The sequence below is a fragment of the Anomaloglossus baeobatrachus genome, chromosome 1, assembly GCF_048569485.1.
Source record: "Anomaloglossus baeobatrachus isolate aAnoBae1 chromosome 1, aAnoBae1.hap1, whole genome shotgun sequence".
Lineage (NCBI taxonomy): Eukaryota > Metazoa > Chordata > Amphibia > Anura > Aromobatidae > Anomaloglossus > Anomaloglossus baeobatrachus.
The window spans coordinates 650,829,424-650,851,442 of NC_134353.1; the positions used below are offsets into that span (position 1 = coordinate 650,829,424).

Here is a 22,019-nt window from a genome sequence, read left to right on the forward strand (position 1 = left end):
ATTTTTTTGGTGGGCAAAAAAATTCTGCATACAGTCTTGGATGGAGTATGCTGAGCCTTGTAGTTCTGCAGCTGCTGTCTGCTCTTCTCCATACAGACAGACAGCAGCTGCAGAACTACAAGGCTCAGCATACTCCATCCAGGACTGTATGCAGAAGTTTTTTGCCCCCTGAAAAAATTATGTGGGCTTCGCCATATTTTTGTATGCTAGCCAGGTACAGCAGGCAGGTACGGCTGCCCCCAACCCCCAGTTGCCTATTTGTACCCGGCTGGGAACCAAAAATAAAGGGAAGCCCTTTTTTTATTATTTCATGAATTTCATGAAATAATTAGAAAACAAATGACGTAGGCTTCGCCCCATTTTTGTGTCCAGCCAGGTACAACTAGGCAGCTGGGGATTGGAATCCGCAGCACAGGTTGGCCTGAGCTTTCTGGGCCCCACTGCTACGAATTGCAGTCTGCAGCCGCCTCAGAAAATGGCATTTTCATAGAAGCGCCATCTTCTGGCGCTGTATCCAACTCTTCCAGCACCTGCCTGCTATACCTGGCTAGCATACAAAAATATGGCGAAGCTCACGTCCTTTTTTTGTAGTTTTTTGGCAAAAAAAATAAAAAATGCTTCCCTGGATTTTCCATTGCCAGTGAAGGTAACACCAAGCAGTGGGGGTTAGCAGCCAGTAGCTGCTTGGATTACCCTTAGCTAGCAATACAAAAAATCCAGCGGGAGCCCATATATATTTTTTTTAATTATTTATTTAAATAACTAAAAACAAAAGGGGCTTCCCTGTATTTTGATTGCTGGACATCACAGTGCTGTAAAAATAAATCTTTAAAAAAATGACGTAGCGCTCCGCGGTATTTTTGATTCTCAGCGCAGATAAAGCAGACAGCTATGGGTTGCCACCCCCATCTGCCTGCCGTTACCTTGGTTGGCAATCAAAATACAGGGAAGCCCATTATTTTTTTCTATTTAAAAAATAGTTAAAAAAAAAAATGACGTTGGGTCCCCCCATTTTTGATAGCCAGCTAGGGTAAAGCAGACGGCTGTAGCCTGAAAACCACAGCTGGCAGCTTTACCGTGGTTGGGGATCCAATGTGGAGGTCCCCTCAGGCTCTTTTTTATAATTATTTTATAAATATTAATAATTACACAATAAAAGTAGGGTCCCCCCCAAATTGGATCACCAGCCAAGGTAAAGCGGACAGCTGTGGTCTGGTATTCTCAGGGTGGGAAGGTCCATAGTTATTGGGCCTTCACAGCCTAAAAATAGCAGGCCGCAGGGACCCCAGACGTGGCGCATCCACTAGATGCGCCAATCCTGGCGCTTCACCCCAGCTCATCCCGTGCCCTGGTGCAGTGGCAAACAGGGTAATAAATCGGGTTGATACTAGCTGTAAAGTAACCTGAGATCAAGCCCAGCAGTTTGTGATGTCATGGCGTCTATTAGATACCCAACATCATAAACTGTCAGTACTAACAAAAAAAAATCGACAAAAGAAATTTATTTGAAAAAACAGTCCCCAAAACATTTCCTCTTTCACCAATTTATTGTAAGAAAAAAAATAAAGGGGTCCCACGACGACTCTGGACCGTCTAGAATATGGGGGGGAGACACTCAGGGAACGTATCCCCCATTTTCTAGGAGTGCGGACCCTTCATGTGAGGAGTGTGGGTGCAATGAATCTGCACTCACTCTTCTCGGGTCCACAGCAGCAGAGTCCATGTCGTAATGGTTGCTACCAAAGCTGCAATGCCCTGTTCATGAGGTAAGGGCATGCCTAATCAGGAGAACTACTGTAGAGGAAGCTCTGCTCACTGGTATATAGGTGCTCAGAGGTAATAATAGATAAAATTAGTGAGTAACCTCGGCACTCTAAATCTCCCAGACTAAGTCAGTAAGTCACAACGGATAGTAATGCAAAATCACTCTTTATTGGTCCGTATTAAGAAAAAAAAATTTTTCATAAGCATATGAAATAAGCATATGTCCAAAACAAGTTACAAATGACGTTTCGGCCTGAGCCTTCGTCAGATTGGACTTATCTGCATGTAATCATGAAAAATGACAATAATCAGTATCACATAAGAGTGAGAGAACAATAACATAAACTCGAACAATGTAGAGGTACAATTGGGATGCAGCAAAAAAATTGCAACACAGCAAGAAATGAAACACATGACACAAATGTCATAATACAGTACAAGGACAATATAGTAATGACAAATATGGGGTCAGAGTAGGTTTAGACAGCTCTGGTACGAAAGAGATGTCAATCATAAAGTAACATGTGCAGTAGGTGTAGAGCTACACTATGCATGGCAGAGCTAATGGGTAGACCGACCATAGAAAAAGAACGGAGAAAAAGTGGAGAAAAAGTGGAGAAAAAATGGAGAAAATAATGGAGAAAAAGTGGAGAAAAAAATGGAGAAAAAGTGGAGAAAAAAGTGGAGGAAAAAATGGAGAAAAAATGGAGAATAAGTGGAGAAAAAGTGGAGGAAAAAATGGAGAAAAAGTGGAGAAAAAAATGGAGAAAAAGTGGAGAAAAAGTGGAGAAAAAAGTGGAGAAAAAATGGAGAATAAGTGGAGAAAAAGTGGAGGAAAAAATGGAGAAAAAGTGGAGAAAAAAATGGAGAAAAAGTGGAGAAAAAGTGGAGAAAAAGTGGAGAAAAAATGGAGAAAAAGTGGAGAAAAAAATGGAGAAAAAATGGAGAAAAAAATGGAGAAAAAATGGAGAAAAAGTGGAGAAAAAGTGGAGAAAAAGTGGAGAAAAAGTGGATAAAAAATGGAGAAAAAGTGGAGCACCCTTTGGTGCCTTTCATGTGGCACTAAGGGGTGCTTAGCTTTGTATTTAGCCAAAAAAATGAAAAAAAAAAAATGACGTAGGGTTCCCCCTAGTTTTGTAGCCAGCTAGGGTAAAGCAGACGGCTGCAGCCTGCAGACCACAGCTGGCAACCTCACCTTGGCTGGTAATCCAAAACTGAGGGCACCCCACGCTGTTATTTTAAATTAAATAAATAATTAAAAAAAAAAAAATACGTAGGGGTCCCCCCAAAATTGGATCACCAGCCAAGGTAAAGCAGACAGCTGGGGCCTGATATTCTCAGACTAGGGAGGTCCATGGTTATTGGACTCTCCCCAGCCTAAAAATAGCAGGCCGCAGCCGCCCCAGAAGTGGCGCATCCATTAGATGCGCCAATCCTGGTGCTTCGCCCCAGCTCATCCCGCGCCCTGGTGCGGTGGCAAACGGGGTAATATATGGGGTTAATACCAGATGTGTAATGTCACCTGGCATCAAGCCCTGGGGTTGGTGAGGTCAGGCGTCTATCAGATACCCGACATCACCAACCCAGTCAGTAATAAAAAAAAATAGACGACAAACACATTTTTATTTGAAAAAACACTCCCCAAAACATTCCCTCTTTAACCAATTTATTAGAATGAAAAACAAATCCAGGTCTGGTGTAATCCAAGGGGTTGCCATGACGATCCACACTGTCCCAGTCAATGAAGAGCAGGATGTTCCCCATTGGCTGGGAGAGCAGTGCAGTGACCTGAGCTAACATCAATGGGTCAGCCCAGGTCACTGCAGGGCATGACAAGTGCTGCTGTCAGCGAGGTACATTACCTGCGCTGATCTCCTGCACACTGACAGCCCCTGTCACTGAGTTCAATGACCGGCGCCTTCACACCAAGTATCGCGAGAGGCCCGTGACGTCACCGCTAGTCAGTCTCGGGTCGGAAGCGAGAGGTGATGTGACAAGCGGCGGCCATGGAGAACAGTGACAGCGCTGAGGTCGGGATGGCGGGACTTCATCACCGCAGGTAAGCCGAGCGGGACCATGTGTGTGTGTGTGTGTGTGTGTGAGAGTGTGTGTGTGTGTGTGTGTGTGTGTACGTGTGTACAATACATGCCGCGGGCAGGAGGGGGCGGAGCGAGCTGAGCGGGGAAGTGTGGGCTTCCTGCACGTAACTAGGATAAACATCGGGTTACTAACCAAAGCGCTTTGCTTGGATACCCGATGTTTATCTTGGTTACCAGCTTCTGGCAGGCTGCCAGCGATGGCTCCTGCACACTGTAGCTGTAAAAAGCCCTGCTTTTTGCTGCTAGAACCGTTCTCGAACGTATCTAGAACTATCGAGCTTTTGCAAAAAGCTCGAGTTCTAGTTCGATCTCGAACAGCCCCAAAATCACTCGAGCCGCGAACTGGAGAACCTCGAACCTAGAACCGCGCTCAACTCTAGTAACGGGGCCTTAACAGTCTGATGTCTGGTGGGACTATTTTGAACCTCTTTTGAGCTCTTCAGTGCAAACCCAGCCTTCAGAATGTCCCAAGTGATCTCAACATACATGGGTAATGGTATGGGAGATGATGGTAACAAATAGTCAGTTTTGGCTTTTCAAATTGCAAAAATATTTAAAAAGTGTGTGTGTGTGTAATATATATTATATTTTATTTGCACACATATACGGTATATGTATTCCTTTTTGACGGTAGAAGCTTGCCTTGCTGGCGGTGCACACAGAAAAAGCCATGTTTTGTTTTGTTTTTCACAAGGGGTACTGGAAAAAGTATACTTTTGTTTTGGGAGTAGCAAGAGGTTTGTTAGCTAAATGAAGCGCATATAGGTCCTAAGGCCCTGTGCGCACTAGATTTGACTAAAATTGAATTTTCTTAAGAAAATTCCACAGGCTCTGAAAGATTTCCGCACCCGCAGAAATAAACCGCAAAAAAACGTACCGAAATCCGCATGCGTTTTGTTGCCGATTCGGTGCAGTTTTTCCACAGGCTGTTCCCTGCGGGATTTCACGATTACATTAGTGAAATCCCGCAGCTGCTTGCAAAAAAGAAGTGACATGCAATTCTTTTTGCTGAGGAAATCCCGCAGCAAAACCTGTAGCTGTCAAAATCCGCCTAGTGTGCACAGCATTTTTTTTTCCCATAGGTTTTGCTGGTGAATCACTGCAGAAAGGTTATGAACATTTTCTGCAGCGAAACATGCAGCAAATCCGCAGGAAATCCGCGGTAAAATCCGCCTAGTGCGCACAGAGCCTAAAAGTTATCCCTATCTTTCGATCAGTAACAGGTTAGCTATTTGCAAAATGTACATGGCTTTTATCAAGCTCTGCAAAAATGATCCCTTTATATAGGGAGCAGGAACACATTTGCTGCATGCAAAAGGAAGAAATAATGACTTTTACAAAACTATACAAAAATTATCCCTTTTGTGGGAGCAATTTCCTGTTTACCCTGAACCAGGTCGGGTACCCAGTCACATTACAGTATAGCAATGACAATGGACAAGCTCAAGGAAATAATCTATATAATTATGCACTAAATTTAAAACACTGGGTAAAACTGTCACAGAAAGACTTCTATGTGGGTGGATGGCAAACTCAATTTTAATGACCTGTGTCAGGCAGCTGCTGCTAAAGCTAATAAAATAATGGGATTTATTAAAAGATGAATAGATGTTCATGACGAGAACATAGTTTTGCCTCTATACAAGTCACTTGTGCAGCCATACTTTGAATACTCTGTACAATTTTGGTCTTGGCTTAAGAAGAGCATAACTGAACTTGCGCAGGTGCAGAGAAGAGCAACTAGGGTTAAGCCCTTCACGCCAGGGCCATTTTTGCTCTTTTGTTTATTCCTCTCATTCTTCCAAGAGCCATAACTTTTTTTGTTTTTCCATCCATAAAGCTGTATGAGGGCTTGTTCTTTGCGGAATGAGTTGTACTTCTGAATTACACCATTCGTCCTGCCACATAGTGTACTGGAAAACGGGGAAAAAAATTACAAATGCGGTAAAATTCCAAAAAAAAAGTTAAATTCCACAAAGCTGTGTGTGTGTTCTTGTGTTAACCATGTTCACTATATGGTAAAACTGACCTGGCAATGATACCTGAGGTCAGTATGAGCCAGGGGTATCATTGTTTGACTACCAAAACCAGGTAGTCAAACAAATAGGCCCCCGCATAACACCATCCCACACAGGGTTACATACAGCCGACCTGAAACCCTAGTCACCCCCCCCCCTCCCAGGGTAGGAAAAGAACATCAGTGGCCGGGACCAGGCGGATGGAGAACGCCCACCAAGGGGTCTGGAGAACCCAGGGTGGGTAAAGCAAGAGTTGAAAGCTGGAGTTCAAGGAGAGAGGAGTGGAGTAGTGAGGAGGAGAAAGTTAAAGCTCAAGTTCAGAAAGGAAAGGCGTCGAGGTCGGAGCCCCGGCGTACTGGCTAGGTGGCAGACGGTGGTCCGTGTCAGACAGGAGATGGGAAGACAGCTACTGGGGATCCGAGGTGGACCGGGACAGGGTTGGAGCCCGCCGGTACCGACACCGGAGAACCGTCCTGGAAACCGTGCACAGAGGGGGTAATTGGACCCTGAAGCCAGGACCGGAACTAACGGCCTAGCTAATTAACCAATTGACGGCAGGATTATAGGTCCTGTCCCAACCAAAGTCCCAAAAGCAGACAACAGCCCACCGCGGGGGATAGTGCATCTGCCAGGGCCCGGTAGATCCCAAGGGCCAGCATCAGCGGGCACAGCTCCCAACAAAAGGACCGGGATCGGACTCCCGTGTTTCACACAAGGAAATCCACCACACCAAACACAGAGTGCAGAGGAAAGTGACACAGACCATCAGCCCGGGTGTGGGACCAGATACACCCGACCGCGGCGGCCGGCCACCAGCACCTTGGTTTACCATTGGACTTGTGTGATTCATTTAATCGTGAGTAAACTAACATCCTCCAGTCTGACTGGGCGCGCCGGCCCCTGCAGTCACCATCCTCAGCATAGAGACACTGGGCCCCGGGGCATCCATCCCTACACACGGAGGGGTTAACATCCAGCTGCCATCCAATTGCCCCCGGGTGCCCCACAACAGCAGCGGTGGTGCCACAGTTCACCACACACGGTGGCGTCACAGACAGTTTACGACAAATCCCGTACAAATCCCGTACAAATACGCCCCCCTTTTATTTGAAGTGTCCGCGCGACCCCCGGGTCCGGTAGAATCCCTCGAGCCACACTGTGGATCCGGATCTGAGCAGCCCGGCTGCTGGCACGGGAGCAGCACACCTCAAAACTTGGCGTCAGGAACAGGATTGTAACCCATCCACCTACCTGGTGGAAGTGCACCTTGTTCTGGACTGTCAGCGGTGCTCCGCTGCAAAGTTTTGAATAGCCGCCATTTTGTCGCCATTTTTGGGCAAGAAAGGCAACAACCCAGCGTCTTCTTCCCCAAGAAAGAGCACGAAGTTGAAGCCCTGCCCCCTAGGAACACGGCCTAAAGGAAGTAACACCCTGAGGCTGAAAACTAAACTAGAGAGCTGCGTCTGCTCCCGAAAAACCAGGGGAGCGGGCAAAAACTGCGGCATGTGACCCAAGGAGATAAGAGGCAGGGACACCAGGACTCTTCCATTCTTCCATCTTCTGTTCCTGGATACCATATGAAGAGGATGTCTGCCCGGTCCGGCAACCCGATAATGGAGGAACCAGCTCCCGGGACTGCTGAATGGGTGGAAGCCCAGACCGCGAAAATGTGCCGCAGGATCCAAACCCAGGCCAATTATATGCTGGCAAGATGGACGGCCGAGATGAGGGATTTGGCTGCAGCCGTTCGGGCACGTAAAGAGGATATGACCTCGGAGGAGTGGGTAAGCGACCCACGCCCCTATGTTCCACCAGAACCGGCCCACCAGGCTGAGGAGCTCGGTCTGCCCCCATCCACCTCGTCGCCTCCCTCGCTGCCCGCACCTGCAGTTAGTGCCCCAATCGTTCCGCTGCCACGGCAGCGGAACCCGTTACATCTGCCCGTGAGGACCTGGCAACGGAGTCCTCGGGCCATGAGCACACTACCGTTCCGGCACCCGTACCAGCCTCGCGCCAGACCAAAGCCCGGGAGACATTCCCTCCGGCCCCGAGCCCGGCCGCACCTAAGATGACATCACCCCTGGTTCTGAAGATGGCTGCGAACTTGATGACGTCGGCCCCGGCAGTCCGCCCGGTCGCAGCAGAGGCGACGCCCAACCAGAAGTCGGCCCCAGCAAAGACGCCGGCCGCTCCCCAGTACCCGGTCCTGGCTGAGGCGCAGCCGGGATGCACCTGCAGGGCGGCAGTGCAGGCCGCGGATCATCAGAGCCCTCCACTTCAAGTGAGGCCGGTCGTAGCCGGCAGTGAGGGTGTCTGGATGAGCCAAGCCCCTGAGCAGGAGGCGGAGCACGGAACCAGTGCCTCATACTGGGAGCATCAACTGCAGCAGCTGAAGACCGAGATTGCGGCTCGGGAAAAGTGGAAAGCGGAGCTGTTTACCCATACTTACCGAGAAAAGGACAATCTCCGGCAATCAACCTTCCGGGTGCAGGGCCCGACCTACCGAGGACAGGTTTGGCATTTCAATGCCCAGAAAGGATAGGGCTTCATTTATGAACCGGGCATGGATGCCGAGATATTTGTTTCCCGGAGAGATGTAGCCCCACACCTGCCTACGAGTCACCCGGATCGAGACCTGGAGCCCAAAGAGTTGGTCTCTTACATCCGGCACTGCGGAGAGAGGGGGTGGTTCGATCCAAACGTGAAGAAGTGGGTGAAGGTTGACGGAAAGCTATGCCTCCACCCCCTTCCGCTATCTCCAAGCACAGATGATGAGTAAGGTATCGGTTCCCGGCTACCCCAGTTTGTCTCGTTAACAGTTCTTCAGTTTCAATGGACCATGGCTTTTGGACTGGAAAAGTCAACCCAAAAACTTTTGGGCCCTGTAAATATACCCTTATCCACCTTCTGGTTGCTCTCCGCAGTCTCTGGAGAGGCTGATTGGAGGAAGGGCCTGCGGTAGAGTAAGCCGAGGCCCAGTCACCACTGCAACCAATGACTAACCTCCAGGCCAGGGGTCCCCGGACTTGGGGCCCGTGACAAGGACTGCCGGGTAAGGAACTTTTTACCCGGCCCATGTGGGCATCACCCGGACCCGTTCCCGGACTTGAGCAAAGGAGTGTGCACCAGTGTTTAGCGGTGGCACCAGGGAACAGGTTGTTTTGGGTGGGTGCAATAAGGAGGTGGTCGGTTCCGTCCTGTTCCAGTTTTGCAAGGTTTAAGAATGGTGCCTCCCGTAAAGTGTAGAAATGTTTTATAATGTTATTATGCTTGTTATCCCTGTTTTACCCGTTTTTTAGAGTTCCTGAAAAAAAAACGTTGGTGGTCGGACAGCCTGCGGACGGGCTGCATTTAACCAAGGGGGAATGTGACACCCTGGCAAAACCAGGTAGTCACACAAATAGGCCCCCGCATAACACCATCCCACACAGGGTTACACACAGCCAACCTGAAACCCTAGTCACCCCCCCCGGGGTATGAAAGGCACATCAGTGGGCGGGACCAGGCCGATGGAGAACGCCCACCTAGGGGTCTGGAGAACCCGGGGCAGGAAAAGCAAGAGTTGAAAGTTGGAGTTCAAGGAGAGAGGAGTGGAGTAGTGAGGAGGAGAAAGTTGAAGCTCAAGTTCAGAAAGGAAAGGCGTCGGAGCCCCGGCGTACTTGCTAGGTGGCAGACGGTGGTCCGTGTCTGACAGGAGACGGGAAGACGGCTGCTAGGGATCAGAGGTGGACCGGGACAGGGTTGGAGCCCACCGGTACCGACACCGGAGAACCAACCCGGAAACCATGCACAGAGGGGGTACTTGGACCCTGAAGCCAGGACCGGAACTAACGGCCTAGCTAATTAACCAATTGACGGCAGGATTATAGGTCCTGTCCCAACCAAAGTCCCAAAAGCAGACAACAGCCCACCGCGGGGGATAGGGTATCCGCCGGGGCCCGGTAGATCCCAAGGGTCAGCGGGCAAGGCTCCCAACAAAAGGACCGGGAGCGGACTCCCGTGTTTCACACCGGGAAGTCCACCACACCAAACACAGAGTGCAGAGGAAAGTGACACAGACCATCAGCCCGGGTGTGGGACCAGATACACCTGACCGTGCAGCCGGTCACCTGCACCTTGGTTTACCATTGGACTTGTGTGATTCATTTAATCGTGAGTAAACTAACATCCTCCAGTTTGACTGGGCGCGCCGGCCCCTGCAGTCACCATCCTCAGCATAGAGACACTGGGCCCCGGGGCATCCATCCCTACCCACGGAGGGGTTAACATCCAGCTGCTATCCCATTGACCCCGGGTGCCCCACAAAAGCAGTGGTGGTGCCACAGTTCACCACACACCATGGGTGGCGTCACAGACAGTTTACGGCAAATCCCGTACAAATACGTCGCCCTTTTATGTGATGTGTCCGTGCAACCCCCGGGTCCGGTAGAATCCTTCGGGCCACACTACGGATCCGGATCCGAGCAGCCCGGCTGCTGGCACGGGGGCGGCACATGAGTTTGTAGATACCAAACGAGTATAGTTTGGTGCCATTTTCTAAAACTCTTAACACTCATTTATTGGGATATGGGGCTGTGTAAGGGCTTTTTTTTTTTTTATCGTGCCCTAAGCTGACATTTTTATTGATACCATTCTTGTCTTGATGCAATGTTTTGATCGCCTCTTACTGCGGCACAGCCACCAAAAAAATGTACCGTATTTTTCGTGTTCTAAGACGCACCGGATTATTAGACACACCCCAAATTTGGAGGGAAAAAAAAGGTAAATAAAAATAAATATGTGGGGTCTGTTTTATAATCTGGTGGTGTCTTACCAGGGAGAGGGGGCAGGAGCAGAGCGGGGGGTCATAGGAGGTAGGGGTGGTACTGGAGTACTGCGATGCTGTAAGTGGTACAGAGGGAGTCCAGATACTCACTGTGCAGCGCTGCTCTGTGGGGCGGCGGTGACGCCGCTCTGCTCTGTGCGGGGCCGGTGACGTTGCTCTGCTCTGTGCAAGGCCAGTGACGCAGGTGCTGTGTGCGGGCGGCGGTGAGTCACCAGCCATTCTGAAGATGTTGGCGGTCGGTGGTGAGCGCTTCAAATAATGGCGGCCGGAGTCGGCAAGTGCGCAGATGAGAGCTTGAGCTAAGCGCTCCATCTGTGCATGCGCTGACTCTTGGCGCCATTATTTGAAACTCTGACCGCCGACAACTTCAGAATGACCGTCCGCCGCACAGAGCAGCCGCCCGCCGAGCAGAACAGAGCAGCCGTGCACATAGCAGAGCAGCCCCACGCTGAGCAGAACGGTGCCGTACAATGCACAGAACAGCGTCGCACAGACCAGCGCCAGCAGCACACCACATAGTATTACGCCTGCCTCTTTTGACCCCTCTGCAAAACCCCTGGTAAGCTTCATTCTGATTTTAAGACGCACCCCTCATTTTCCTCCCAAAGTTTTGGGAGGAAGAGTGCATCTTATAATTCGAAAAATACAGTAATTCTGGAGGGTTTTTTTGTTTTGTTTTTTTTTTAATAATTTATACCCTTTACCTATTGGATTAATTTTAATTTAATATTTTGATTGTGAATTTATGAATGCACAGATACCAAATATGTGGTGAATTTTTTTGTTTTTTCAGTGGGGCAAAAGAGGGATGATTTCATTTAATTTTTTTAACTTTTTTTTTTCCCATTTATTGTATTTACTAGTCCCCTTTGGGGACTTGAAGCTTGCAATCATCCGATCACTTGTGCTGTACAGAGCAGTATATTGGCTGTATGGTAAAACTTTTGGTTAATTTAAAAGTACAACTCGTTCTGCAAAAACAAGCCCTTATTTGGCAAGATTGATGGAAAAATAAAAAAGTTACGGCTCTCAGAAGAAGGGGAGCAAAAAAAAACCAAAAACATAAAATCTCCGAGTCATAAAGGCGTGTGGAAGTAATATCGCTATACAAGTTACTTATGTAGATTAATTCCACAGCACTTTAAAATTGACTTGTGTAGATTAATTTTTCATGTAAATTGTAATATTATGTTTAAAGGTATGCTTACATTGTTTGCAGTAGGTTTACAACATTTTCTGGACCAAATAAAAAACTGGAGCAGTAACACACCATCTTACCCAATCAAGGGAAAAGTGCAGCCCTTGGCTTGTTCTGGTGCAGCCAATTAGCTTTGTGCAGTGGGGTACCGCACCACGTGGTCGCCTGCCTCTCGGAGTCTCACTTTCACTGGTATCTGTATCTTCAGGATATGGATACTGCTGAAAACAATGATGTAACAGGGACCTAACGACTCCATCTTCCATCATCCATCATTAAGCCTGTGCATATGAGTGAAGAAAGAGCAATAACTTCACTACATTGTGTCAGCTGTGCCTTTGTTCACAGCGCAGACCTCAGCTGCAACGTACGGGGTGGGACAACTAATTTCCCCCCTCCCATTTGTTCTGAATGAGGGACTGTGTGGGGGCCTTATATTGCATAGTGAAGCTGTGTGGAGACGTCATTGTGTAGGGATTGTGTGTGTCCATCATACTGTTAGCGGGAAATGTGGGGACATCATTGTGTTGAGAGCTGTTGATCAAGATACAAGGGTTGAATATCAGTAGCTGTAGGATTTACTGTCTTATATAAACTTTATAAAAAGCAGAAAAACTATATAGTTTTGATTCGCTCCTACAGGTAAAAATACACGTTACAATAAGTCCCATCATAACACGTATTAACAGTATCAGCAAGTCAGCATACTTAGTACTGCTCAATATTAAAGGGAAGCTGTCAGGTCGTCTGTGCCCACAGAACCACAAGCTGTTCTGTGCACATACGGTATCTATATTCCCTGCCCAACATGTAGTTGCACACAAACAGATTTGTAGAAAAGTATTTAAGTCCGTTTTATGATATGCTAATTAGGGCTTTGACTAGTCAAGGGGGTGTTAGTTCCCAAACTAGTTGTCTCATTAAGTAAGTTATCACGCCCCTGTGGACATAACATGCTTTACAAAAGCGGCGTCTTTGCCCGCACAATACAATATCCGCGCATTGAGCTTCTCTGACGCCTGGGGTATATGTCCCGGCTTCAGAGAGGAGTAGAGTGCATGATCGGAAGTGTGAATGACTTCTAATCATGCGCAGTGAGCCTATCTGAAGTTGGGACACATACACTAAGTGTCAGAGAAACTGAATACTGAGAGAAACAAAGCTGCTCGCGGCTTTGAATAGCGCTGGCACAGATGTAGGAGGGGGTCGATTGGTTTGGAAAATGGCAAAAGAAATCCAAGTGTGGAAAAATTGCAAAAAAAAAAAGTGTGATTGCATGGTAGTTTTTGGGGTATTTTATTCACCGTGTTCACTATCTGGTAAAACTGATGTGTCGGTGTGATGCCTCAGGTCGGTACAATTTCATAGACACCAAACAACATGTATAGGTTTACTTTTATCTAAGGGGTTACATTTTCAGAAGCCTGTCCAAAAAAAGGGGCTCATTTTTTGCGCCGATTTCCGCAAACCGTAGCTTTGTCATTTTCCGGGATCTATGGCTCAGTGAGGGCTTATTTTTTGTGTCTCAAGCTGACGTTTTTAATGGTACCATTTTTGCACAAATGCTATGTTTTGATCGCCTGTTATTTGCGACAACCCAAAAAAATGTAATTTTAGTGTTTGGAACTATTTTGTCGCTACGCCGTTTACCAATCAGGGTAATTGATTTTATAGTTTCATAGATTGGACATTTCTGAATGCGCCAATACCAAATGTGTGGTTTGTTTTTATTTATTTATTTATTTAACCCTTTTAATATTCAATGGATTGTATGGGTGGTGATTTGGACTTTTTATGCCTTTTATTTAGTGGGGTTTTTTGTGTTTTTTTTTTTTCTTTTTTACTTTATTTTACTAGTCTCCCTAGGGGATTATAATGATCAGCAGTCTGATCACTCATTCATTTCTCCTGATCAGAGCAGCATCGCTCTGAACAGAAAAAATGATTCGTTCTTGTTTCAGCTGCTACTCTGTCGGCTTTAACAGGAACTACTGTACATCATGATAGCAACAGGAGTCCTCACATTACCCTGTGCTACCATGAAAACCATCAGCTCCCCGTGATTGCGTCACGGGGCCTCCAATGGCAGCGGGGAAAGGTGTGTTCCTTGCTGCGGACATTTAAATCATGCTGTCACATTTTGACAGCACGATTTAAGGGGTTACCAGGCGCGGGTGGATCACAGATCAACCTGCGCCTGCAAGGCACACGTCTGCTATTCAAATCAGCAAACATGTGCGGTAGATCACCGCAGCAGTACCTTTACGTCCTCGTTCGTGAAGGGGTTAAAAGGGAGTAAAGTAAATATAATAAAAATAAATTTTACATGTAATGTATATTTTATCTTTCTTCAATTGCAGCCTGTATTATAATCCAAGGATACATTCACTTTCTGACCTATTTTATTCTTTCTTTCAGACGCTAAAAGCCACAGATGAATATTGCAAAATAAATGGAATCCCCTTTGCGAAAATAGACATAGAAGATGCAGAATCTGAAGCGCCATCTCAAAGTTGCTATGTGTTTAAAGGGGATGGCGAGGAGACTCCGGATGTGATGCATTTCCCTCTTTTTAACAACCACAGCAGTGAAGGTTGGTTTTCTTCTATGTTTGTCAAAAGCTTCATCTTTTTTTTTCTTTGCAAATCTCAAAATCCTCCTCCAAGTTGAAGGCAAACTCAATGATGGAGACAAAGTGACAAAAAAGTTAAAATATTCCGCATGCAAAATGTTGTAAATAACAGGGTATTTCCGCTATAGGGTATAACAGGTTTGTGTAAATAATTTCAGTCTGCCCAGGATGTAGATGACTCTAATCTGCAAGTGTAATTATTCCTATAAGGTATATCACCAAAAAGCTGAGTAGCCCAAATGAGATGGACTATGTATATTAAAATGCTGATTTACAGGCAGGGTGGCCCAAAAGAAAGTGTCCACATTCAGATGTAGGAGCATTGAGGATCATACCTGGTTAGCAGCCAATTAGTCCTGTATCGCTATGGTCCTGCACATTCTACTGGTGTGAATTTCTCACCAGATGTCGGAAACACATCCAGTCCACAGAAACCATAAATGTCCATAAAGTGATCTGTAATCAGAAATAACACATGGAATAAGTACTGAACATGCGTACTAAAATATATTTAAGGCTATGTCCTCATGTTGCATTTTTGTGGTGAGCACAAAAATACAACGTATGGGCAAAAAACGCATCTTGTAGCAGAAAAACACGTGAAAAATGCATGCGTTTTTGATGTATTTCTTTTATCACCAATGGGTGAAAAAAGCAGGGAAAAAATGCAAAAAGAATTAGCATGCTGCTTTTTTCTGGGCTGCATTTTGGCTGCATCTGGTGGTGACCACAAAAATGCAACGCACGCACAGCAAATCTGAAATCTCATACACTTTGCTGGGGAAGGAAAAGCTTGCAATTTGTGGTGACTAAGGCTATGTGCGCATTTTGCGTTGAGTTACTTGCAGTTCTAAACGCATCCTCTGGCAGAAATTGTCTTTGTCAAATTTGGTTGTGACCACAAAAACGCTATAAATCCGCTTGCATTTTTACCGCGTTTTACATGCTTTTTCATTGCTTAAAGTCAGATGCGTTTTGAATACAAATACAATGCTAAATAAGGTTTGAACATTCAAACTCTATGAAAAAAACTGGAAGAAATGATAACAAATATTATGATTAAAATCATGCACAAAATAGCTAATTTTATTAAAATTATAACTGTATAATATTTATGCATAAAATAACAGTAAATTATGGATTTTCATTAATTTAATTGTGGGACTATGTGTGTGTGTGTAAAGGGACATATCATGCCCTTATTATAAAGGCATAAACGCATGCTATTATTTTGTCCAAAAAGCATGTTTTCTGCATCAAAAAAGCATGATAAACGTTGGGATTTTGATTCAGGATGCGTTTTAAAAGTTCTCATTGACTCTAATGTTAGCAAAACGCTGCCAAAATGGCAAAAACAATTGACATGTTGCTACTTTAAACGCTGAGTTTTTGCAAAATTTTCTGCAAATAAAACGCTACGTTTTAAACAGCATTGTGCGCACAAGAAATCCCTATTTCTCATAGACTTTGCTTGGAAATCAAAACGCATGCATTTTGGCATGAAAACGCTGCAGTTCAAAACGCTGCGGAAACGCATGGAAAAACGCAAAGTGTGCACATAGCCTAAAAGGTCACTACAAAATGCCGCAAAAAAGCATCAAAAACTGCAGCTTGCGCATGGGGCCTAGTACTTCTTACAAAAGAATTTTCTTACTGATGACCACTTCAAGATGCCTCCAGTATGGAGAAACTTGTCACTTGCATTGCTTAGGTGTGATTTTTAGCCCTTTCTATCACACAAACACTCTTCAAATCCTGTTGGGTCCATGGAAATAGATCATTTTCTGCATATACTAGTGCATCTCAATAAATTAGATTATCCTCAAAGTTAATTTATTTCAGAAATTCAATACAAAAAGGGAAACACATATACAGTGTGTCCATCCATATCCTGTCCACCGCCATTAATTTGAGAACGGCGGCAGCTATAGGTATAGAAGTGGTGTCTAGGTATAGTAAAGTAGCCATGCACTACGAAATGAAACCACCTATAGCGCCACCTGGTGGAAAACAATGGAGTTAGCATTTTTATCTTGACAACGGAACGAGATAGAGAAAAAAAGTGAATTAAAAAATTGTAGGGCATCATCAATTCAATATGAATCGACACCTTGCATCCAGAAATGTTATGATATTTCTGTATGCAATACCCATTACCCCCCACCCCCAAAACATTGAATGCTTGTCACCCATATGGCACTCATATAACTTTGATGCTCAAAGTGGCCACCGTCAGCTGCAATGCACATCTGGACTCTGGACAGCATGCTGTATCTTGCTGCACGTTGTGCAATATGGTAGGTGTCACGTTTGCATAAGCATCTGTGATAAGTCATCGTAGGTCCTGCAGTGTTGGTGGAGGGGTCACATACACCTGCTGTTTGATGTGACCTCACAGAAAGAAGTCCAATGGGGTCAGGTCAGGTGAGCCTGGAGGCCACTCCACGCAGCCACCATACCCAATGACTACAAGAAGAACGTAAGAACGTCTCCATGAGGTATGGCTTCACGTTCACAGCCTTGTGAGTTTTACACATTCTAATCATAGCATTTCTGTATGCAAGGTGTCGATTCGTATTGAATTGATGATGCCCTACAACTTTGTAATTCACTTTTTTTTCTCTATCTCGTTCCGTTTTTGAGATAAAAATGCTACACCCATTGTTTTCCACCAGGTGGCTCAATAGGTGGTTTCATTGCGTAGTGCATGGCTACTTTACTATACCTAGACACCACTTCTATGACTATAGCTGCCGCCGTTCTCAAGTTAATGGCGGTGGACAGGATATGGGTGGACACACTGTATAGAGTCATTACACACAGAGTTATCTATTTCAAGTGTTCATTTCTTTTAATGTTGATGATTATGGCTTACAGCCAATGAAAACCCAAAAGTCATTATCTCAGAAAATTAGAATATTATATAAGACCAACTGAAAAAAGTTTTTAAACTCAGAAATGTTCTCCTGAAAAGTCTGTACTGTAAATGCACTCAATACTTGGTCAGGTCTCTTTTGCATGAATTACTGCATCAATGCGGCGTGGCATGGAGGTGATCAGCCTGTGGCACTGCTGAGGTGTTATGGAAGCCCAGGTTGCTTTGATAGCAGCCTTCAGCTCGTCTGCATTGTTGGGTCTGGTGTCTCTCATCTTCCTCTTGACAATACTCCATAGATTCCGTATGGGATTTAGGTCAGGCGAGTTTGCTGGTCAATCACGCACAGTGATACTGTGGTTATTAAACCAGGTATTGGTACTTTTGGCAGTGTGGACAGGTGCCAAGTCCTGCAGGAAAATGAAATGTCCATCTCCAAAAAGCTTTTCGGCAGAGTGAAGCATGAAGTGTTCTGAAATTTCCTGGTAGACAGCTGCGTTGATTTTGGTCGTGGTAAAACACACTGAACCTACACCAGCAGATGACATGGCTCCCCAAAACATCACTGATTGTGGAAACTTCACCCTAGACCTCAAGTAGCTTGGATTGTGCCTCTCCACTCTTCCTCCAGACTCTGTGGAGAAAACAACACCTTGGACCACTGAGCAACAGACTAGTTGTTTTTTTTCTCCTTGGCCCAGGTAAGATTCTTCTGGCGTTGTCTATTGGTCATGAGTGGCTTGACACAAGGAATACGACAGTTGTAGCCGATGTTCTGGATACATCTGTGTGTGGTGGCTTTTGAAGCATTGACTCCAGAAGCAGTCCACTCCTTGCGAATCTCCTCCAAATTTTTGAATGGACTTTTCTTAAAAATCCTACAGAAATAAGCACGTAAAATACATCTCTCTGTGTGTAATGACTTTTATATAATATATGTGTTTCCCTTTTTGTATTGAATTACTGAAATTAACTTTTTGAGGATATGCAATTTATTGAGATGCAGGTGTAATTGTCTTTATCTGCAGTCACAGTTGAGGCTGACCACCACCTTGGCACTGAAGAGGACTGCACTGACTGCATGTATGAAAAAACCTATTTAATAGTTCATGTACTTTATTCTTGAAGTGTAATAGATCTTTTGCTGCAATCTCTTCAGTAGGGAATGAGTTGTTACTTGCATTAACTGTTTGCATAGTTTACGTGAAAAGGCCACAAATGGGTAAAAAGTTCTGTGTCCCCTTCTCAGGGATGTTAAAGAAAGGGTTTACCTTTTAAAGTATAGCCAAAAAGATAACAAACAAGTTCTTGCACTGCTTAATACGTAAAGAATCAACAATAATAACAAAAGCTTATAAAAAAAAAATGTTTCATTTACTTTAACTTTTGTTTTCCAGGAAAAGTGGATGCATTAAGGAAGAAGTATGCCACTGCTAATATTTGTTATGATGAATCACAACTTAAAGAACTTTTGAAGATCTCAAAATTAAACGTGGAGCTGAATAGAGATCAGATAGTAGAAAAATTTCAGCAACTTCTGGATTGTAAATCTGTCTGAAATCTGTCTCTACCCTTCAAGGAGTTTTGCGGGGAGATAAAATATGTTAATGGATTGAGTTGTATTTCAATAGTGATCATAATAAAAACCTATTGAGATCTTTGCTCACTTCCCTGAAAATTCATGTAGGTGCTCATTTTACAGTGATTAGTCTCCACTAATCTGCACAGAAGCCATAGTCTATGAATGCAAAAACTTTTTTTTGGGTTTCCACTTTTCTTGTGTGTACTGTTTACCATCACAGATTACCCTATGATAGAAGTAAACAAGGATAGAAGCAGTAAGGGAAACCTTGGCAGCCGGGAATGGTAGGAATTGTAGATTTCTATGCATAATTTGTCGTATGTTTGCCAAGTTTCAAACAGATTCAGGTGATATGAGTAGAAACAAATTATACTATTACAGACCATTACTAGCCTCTCCTACTAACTTTGTGTATTGTATCCATCAGATTGTTGTAAGGATGAAATGTAATAAAATTATAATATCGCACATGATAAAGTTTACGTATCTTCATGGTGTGTGTGTGATGTAGTATGAGCCAAGCTCAGGCGTTCTCTTCGAGATGCATGATACCTGGAGTCCTCGGCATTCACATGAGCGTCCCCTTGCCCATCCTAACAGATTGACAGTTTTTCTATCACCATGTATAGGTAGAAAACAATCACCAATAAGATCAGTGAGCATACTACAAAAAAAACATAGAATTGATATGAAGGGCTCCTGAACTGATAGTGCTGCACCTAATGGAGAGAGAGGGGAGCCAGCACGATCTGAAAATAGCATGCATCATATAGAAAGTGCAAATTCACACCTAATGGAGTGCGACACCGTTGGAGTCACGATGTTTGTAAGTCTTATCTGCTTTAAGGGCAGCATAAAATATTCTCTTTAAGACTGTATCAATTTGGTATTCTACCTCTTTTCATCTCATTCTATGTAGGAATGAGAGAATTGTAGCATTGGTATGTAGTTGTCCATGCCCTAGCCAGCTAGTTGTCAGGTCCCCCTGTCCACTGTGCGTCCCTATGTAAGTGTATAGTGTCCTATTCCTGTTTCCCAGTCCCATTGGTCGGTCGTGTGATCTGCCTCAGCTGCCCGGTGGTCCCTGCTATACTAGTGACTGTCCGCCCATTCCTGGCCATGCCACCTGCCTTAGTCACCCCAGCTGCACTCGTCGACCCTAGAGACTTTGCTTGCCCATCCTGGCTGTGCCTCCTGCCTCAGCACCCTGGCTGCACCGATTTGTCCTAGAGACTGTCCGTAGTTGTGTCCATCCTTGCCCATGGGGTCAGCTGCCACAGTCCCGGTCACTGCCCTGGGAGTAGCATCTGGCATCTGCCTTGTGGCGGGTGCTTAGTCAAGCCTCTTACTAAAGGATAAGCCTGGGTCCTCCCTGTGGTCCAGTGGGTCCACTCCTGCTTTTCCATCTCCTGTGGCGAGTGTTATAATAATTAATACATCATGATGAATTTCCTAAAAAATTTGGATTCTGAATAATGCAAAATTTGTCAGATTTGATGGCTTGCCAGCCTCATGTCACAGAGAGGTCTCAGAGCCAGAAGACAGCAGCTGAGTATAAGGGAAGCCACAATAGTGGCAGCATAAGGAGTCAGGCAAGGGCCTAAGGGGTACTTTGCACGCTGCGACATCGTAAGCCGATGCTGCGATGTCGAGCGCGATAGTCCCCGCCCCCGTCGAAGCAGCGATATCTTGTGATTGCTGGCGTAGCCAACATTATCGCTATGCCAGCTTCACATGCACTCACCTGCCCTGCGACGTCGCTCTGGCCGGCGACCCGCCTCCTTCCTAAGGGGGCGGGTCATGCGGCGTCACAGCGATGACACACGGCAGGCGGCCAATAGCAGCGGAGGGGCGGAGATGAGCAGGATGTAAACATCCCGCCCACCTCCTTCCTTCCGCATTGCAGCCGGGTCGCAGGTAGGAGATGTTCTTCGCTCCTGCGGCTTCATACACAGCGATGTGTGTTGCCGCAGGAACGAGGAACAACATCATACCTGTCGCTGCACCGGCATTAGGGAAATGTGGGACCCTACACCGATGATATGATAACGACGCTTTTGCGCTCGTTAATCGTATCAAAAAGGATTTGCACACTACGATATCGACTGCGACGCCGGATGTGCGTCACTTTCGATTTGACCCCACCGACATCGCACCTGCGATGTCGTAGTGTGCAAAGCCCGCCTAAGAGTGTTGAGTATAATTTCTTTAACTTGAGATTTATTTAGTTTATTTGCTATGCTTTGGAGTTTCAAAAGACCTCATTGCAAAATAAAAAAGCAATTAGGAAATATTTAATTATTTAAATAATTAACAAAAGGAGTGACTTCCCGCACATTTTTCATAACCAGTGAAGGGACAGCAGACAGCTTGGGGCTCATATTAGGGTTGGAAGACCCATGGTTTTGTCTCTTCCCAGCCTAAAAAGACCAGCTTGCAGCCACCCCAGAAGTGGCTTTAATGGTAGATGCGCGAAATCTGGCGCTATTTCCAGCTCTTCCCAATTGCCCTTTTGCAATGGCAATGGGGATAATGGTTCATGGGGTTGATGCCAGCTGGGAATTGATGGCTGTCATCGTTCTCTGGTTTTAGTAAAGGGTGGGTGTCTGTCAGACTCCCCATTACTAAACCAGTAGATGTAAATAGAAAAAAAAGAACACTAAAAAATAATTTATTGAACAAAATACCCCCTGACTAGAGCCATCATTCACCAAGTTATTAAAAATTTTAAAAAAGCCTTGAAGTTCTTCCGTAATTCACATGGAGGTTCCACGACATCCCTCGACTGTGTCCCAGCCTATGAAGAACGTTTAGAGAACAAACCCTAAGCCTGGAACAGAAGCCACTGCTGGCTCTCATGCTGTGTTGCGTGATCACTGGTGGTGAAAGTAAATAGCAGTGACCTCATGAGTCACCGCAGTTCACAGCAGCCATGTCACACAGTAGCGTGAGAAGCGTCGGCGGTAGTGACATGTGGGGATGTCATGAAGAGGGGAAGCTGGGGGTGCAGGCCGGACCCCAATGTA

At 45.6% G+C, this 22,019-nt stretch overlaps 1 protein-coding gene across 4 annotated transcripts in view; it reads left to right on the plus strand.

The window, feature by feature from the left end:
* The window catches only part of PLA2G4C (phospholipase A2 group IVC), a 154,811-nt gene extending 135,341 nt beyond the window's left edge, over window positions 1–19,470 (plus strand). For all 4 annotated transcript variants that reach the window (XM_075319873.1, XM_075319895.1, XM_075319880.1 and 1 more), the window contains 2 exons: window positions 14,323–14,497; window positions 18,809–19,470. In XM_075319873.1, the coding sequence (XP_075175988.1) occupies window positions 14,323–14,497; window positions 18,809–18,969 (336 nt within the window). In that variant the 3' untranslated portion in view covers window positions 18,970–19,470. The remainder of the gene's footprint in view (window positions 1–14,322; window positions 14,498–18,808) is intronic.
* Window positions 19,471–22,019: the final 2,549 nt, after the last annotated feature.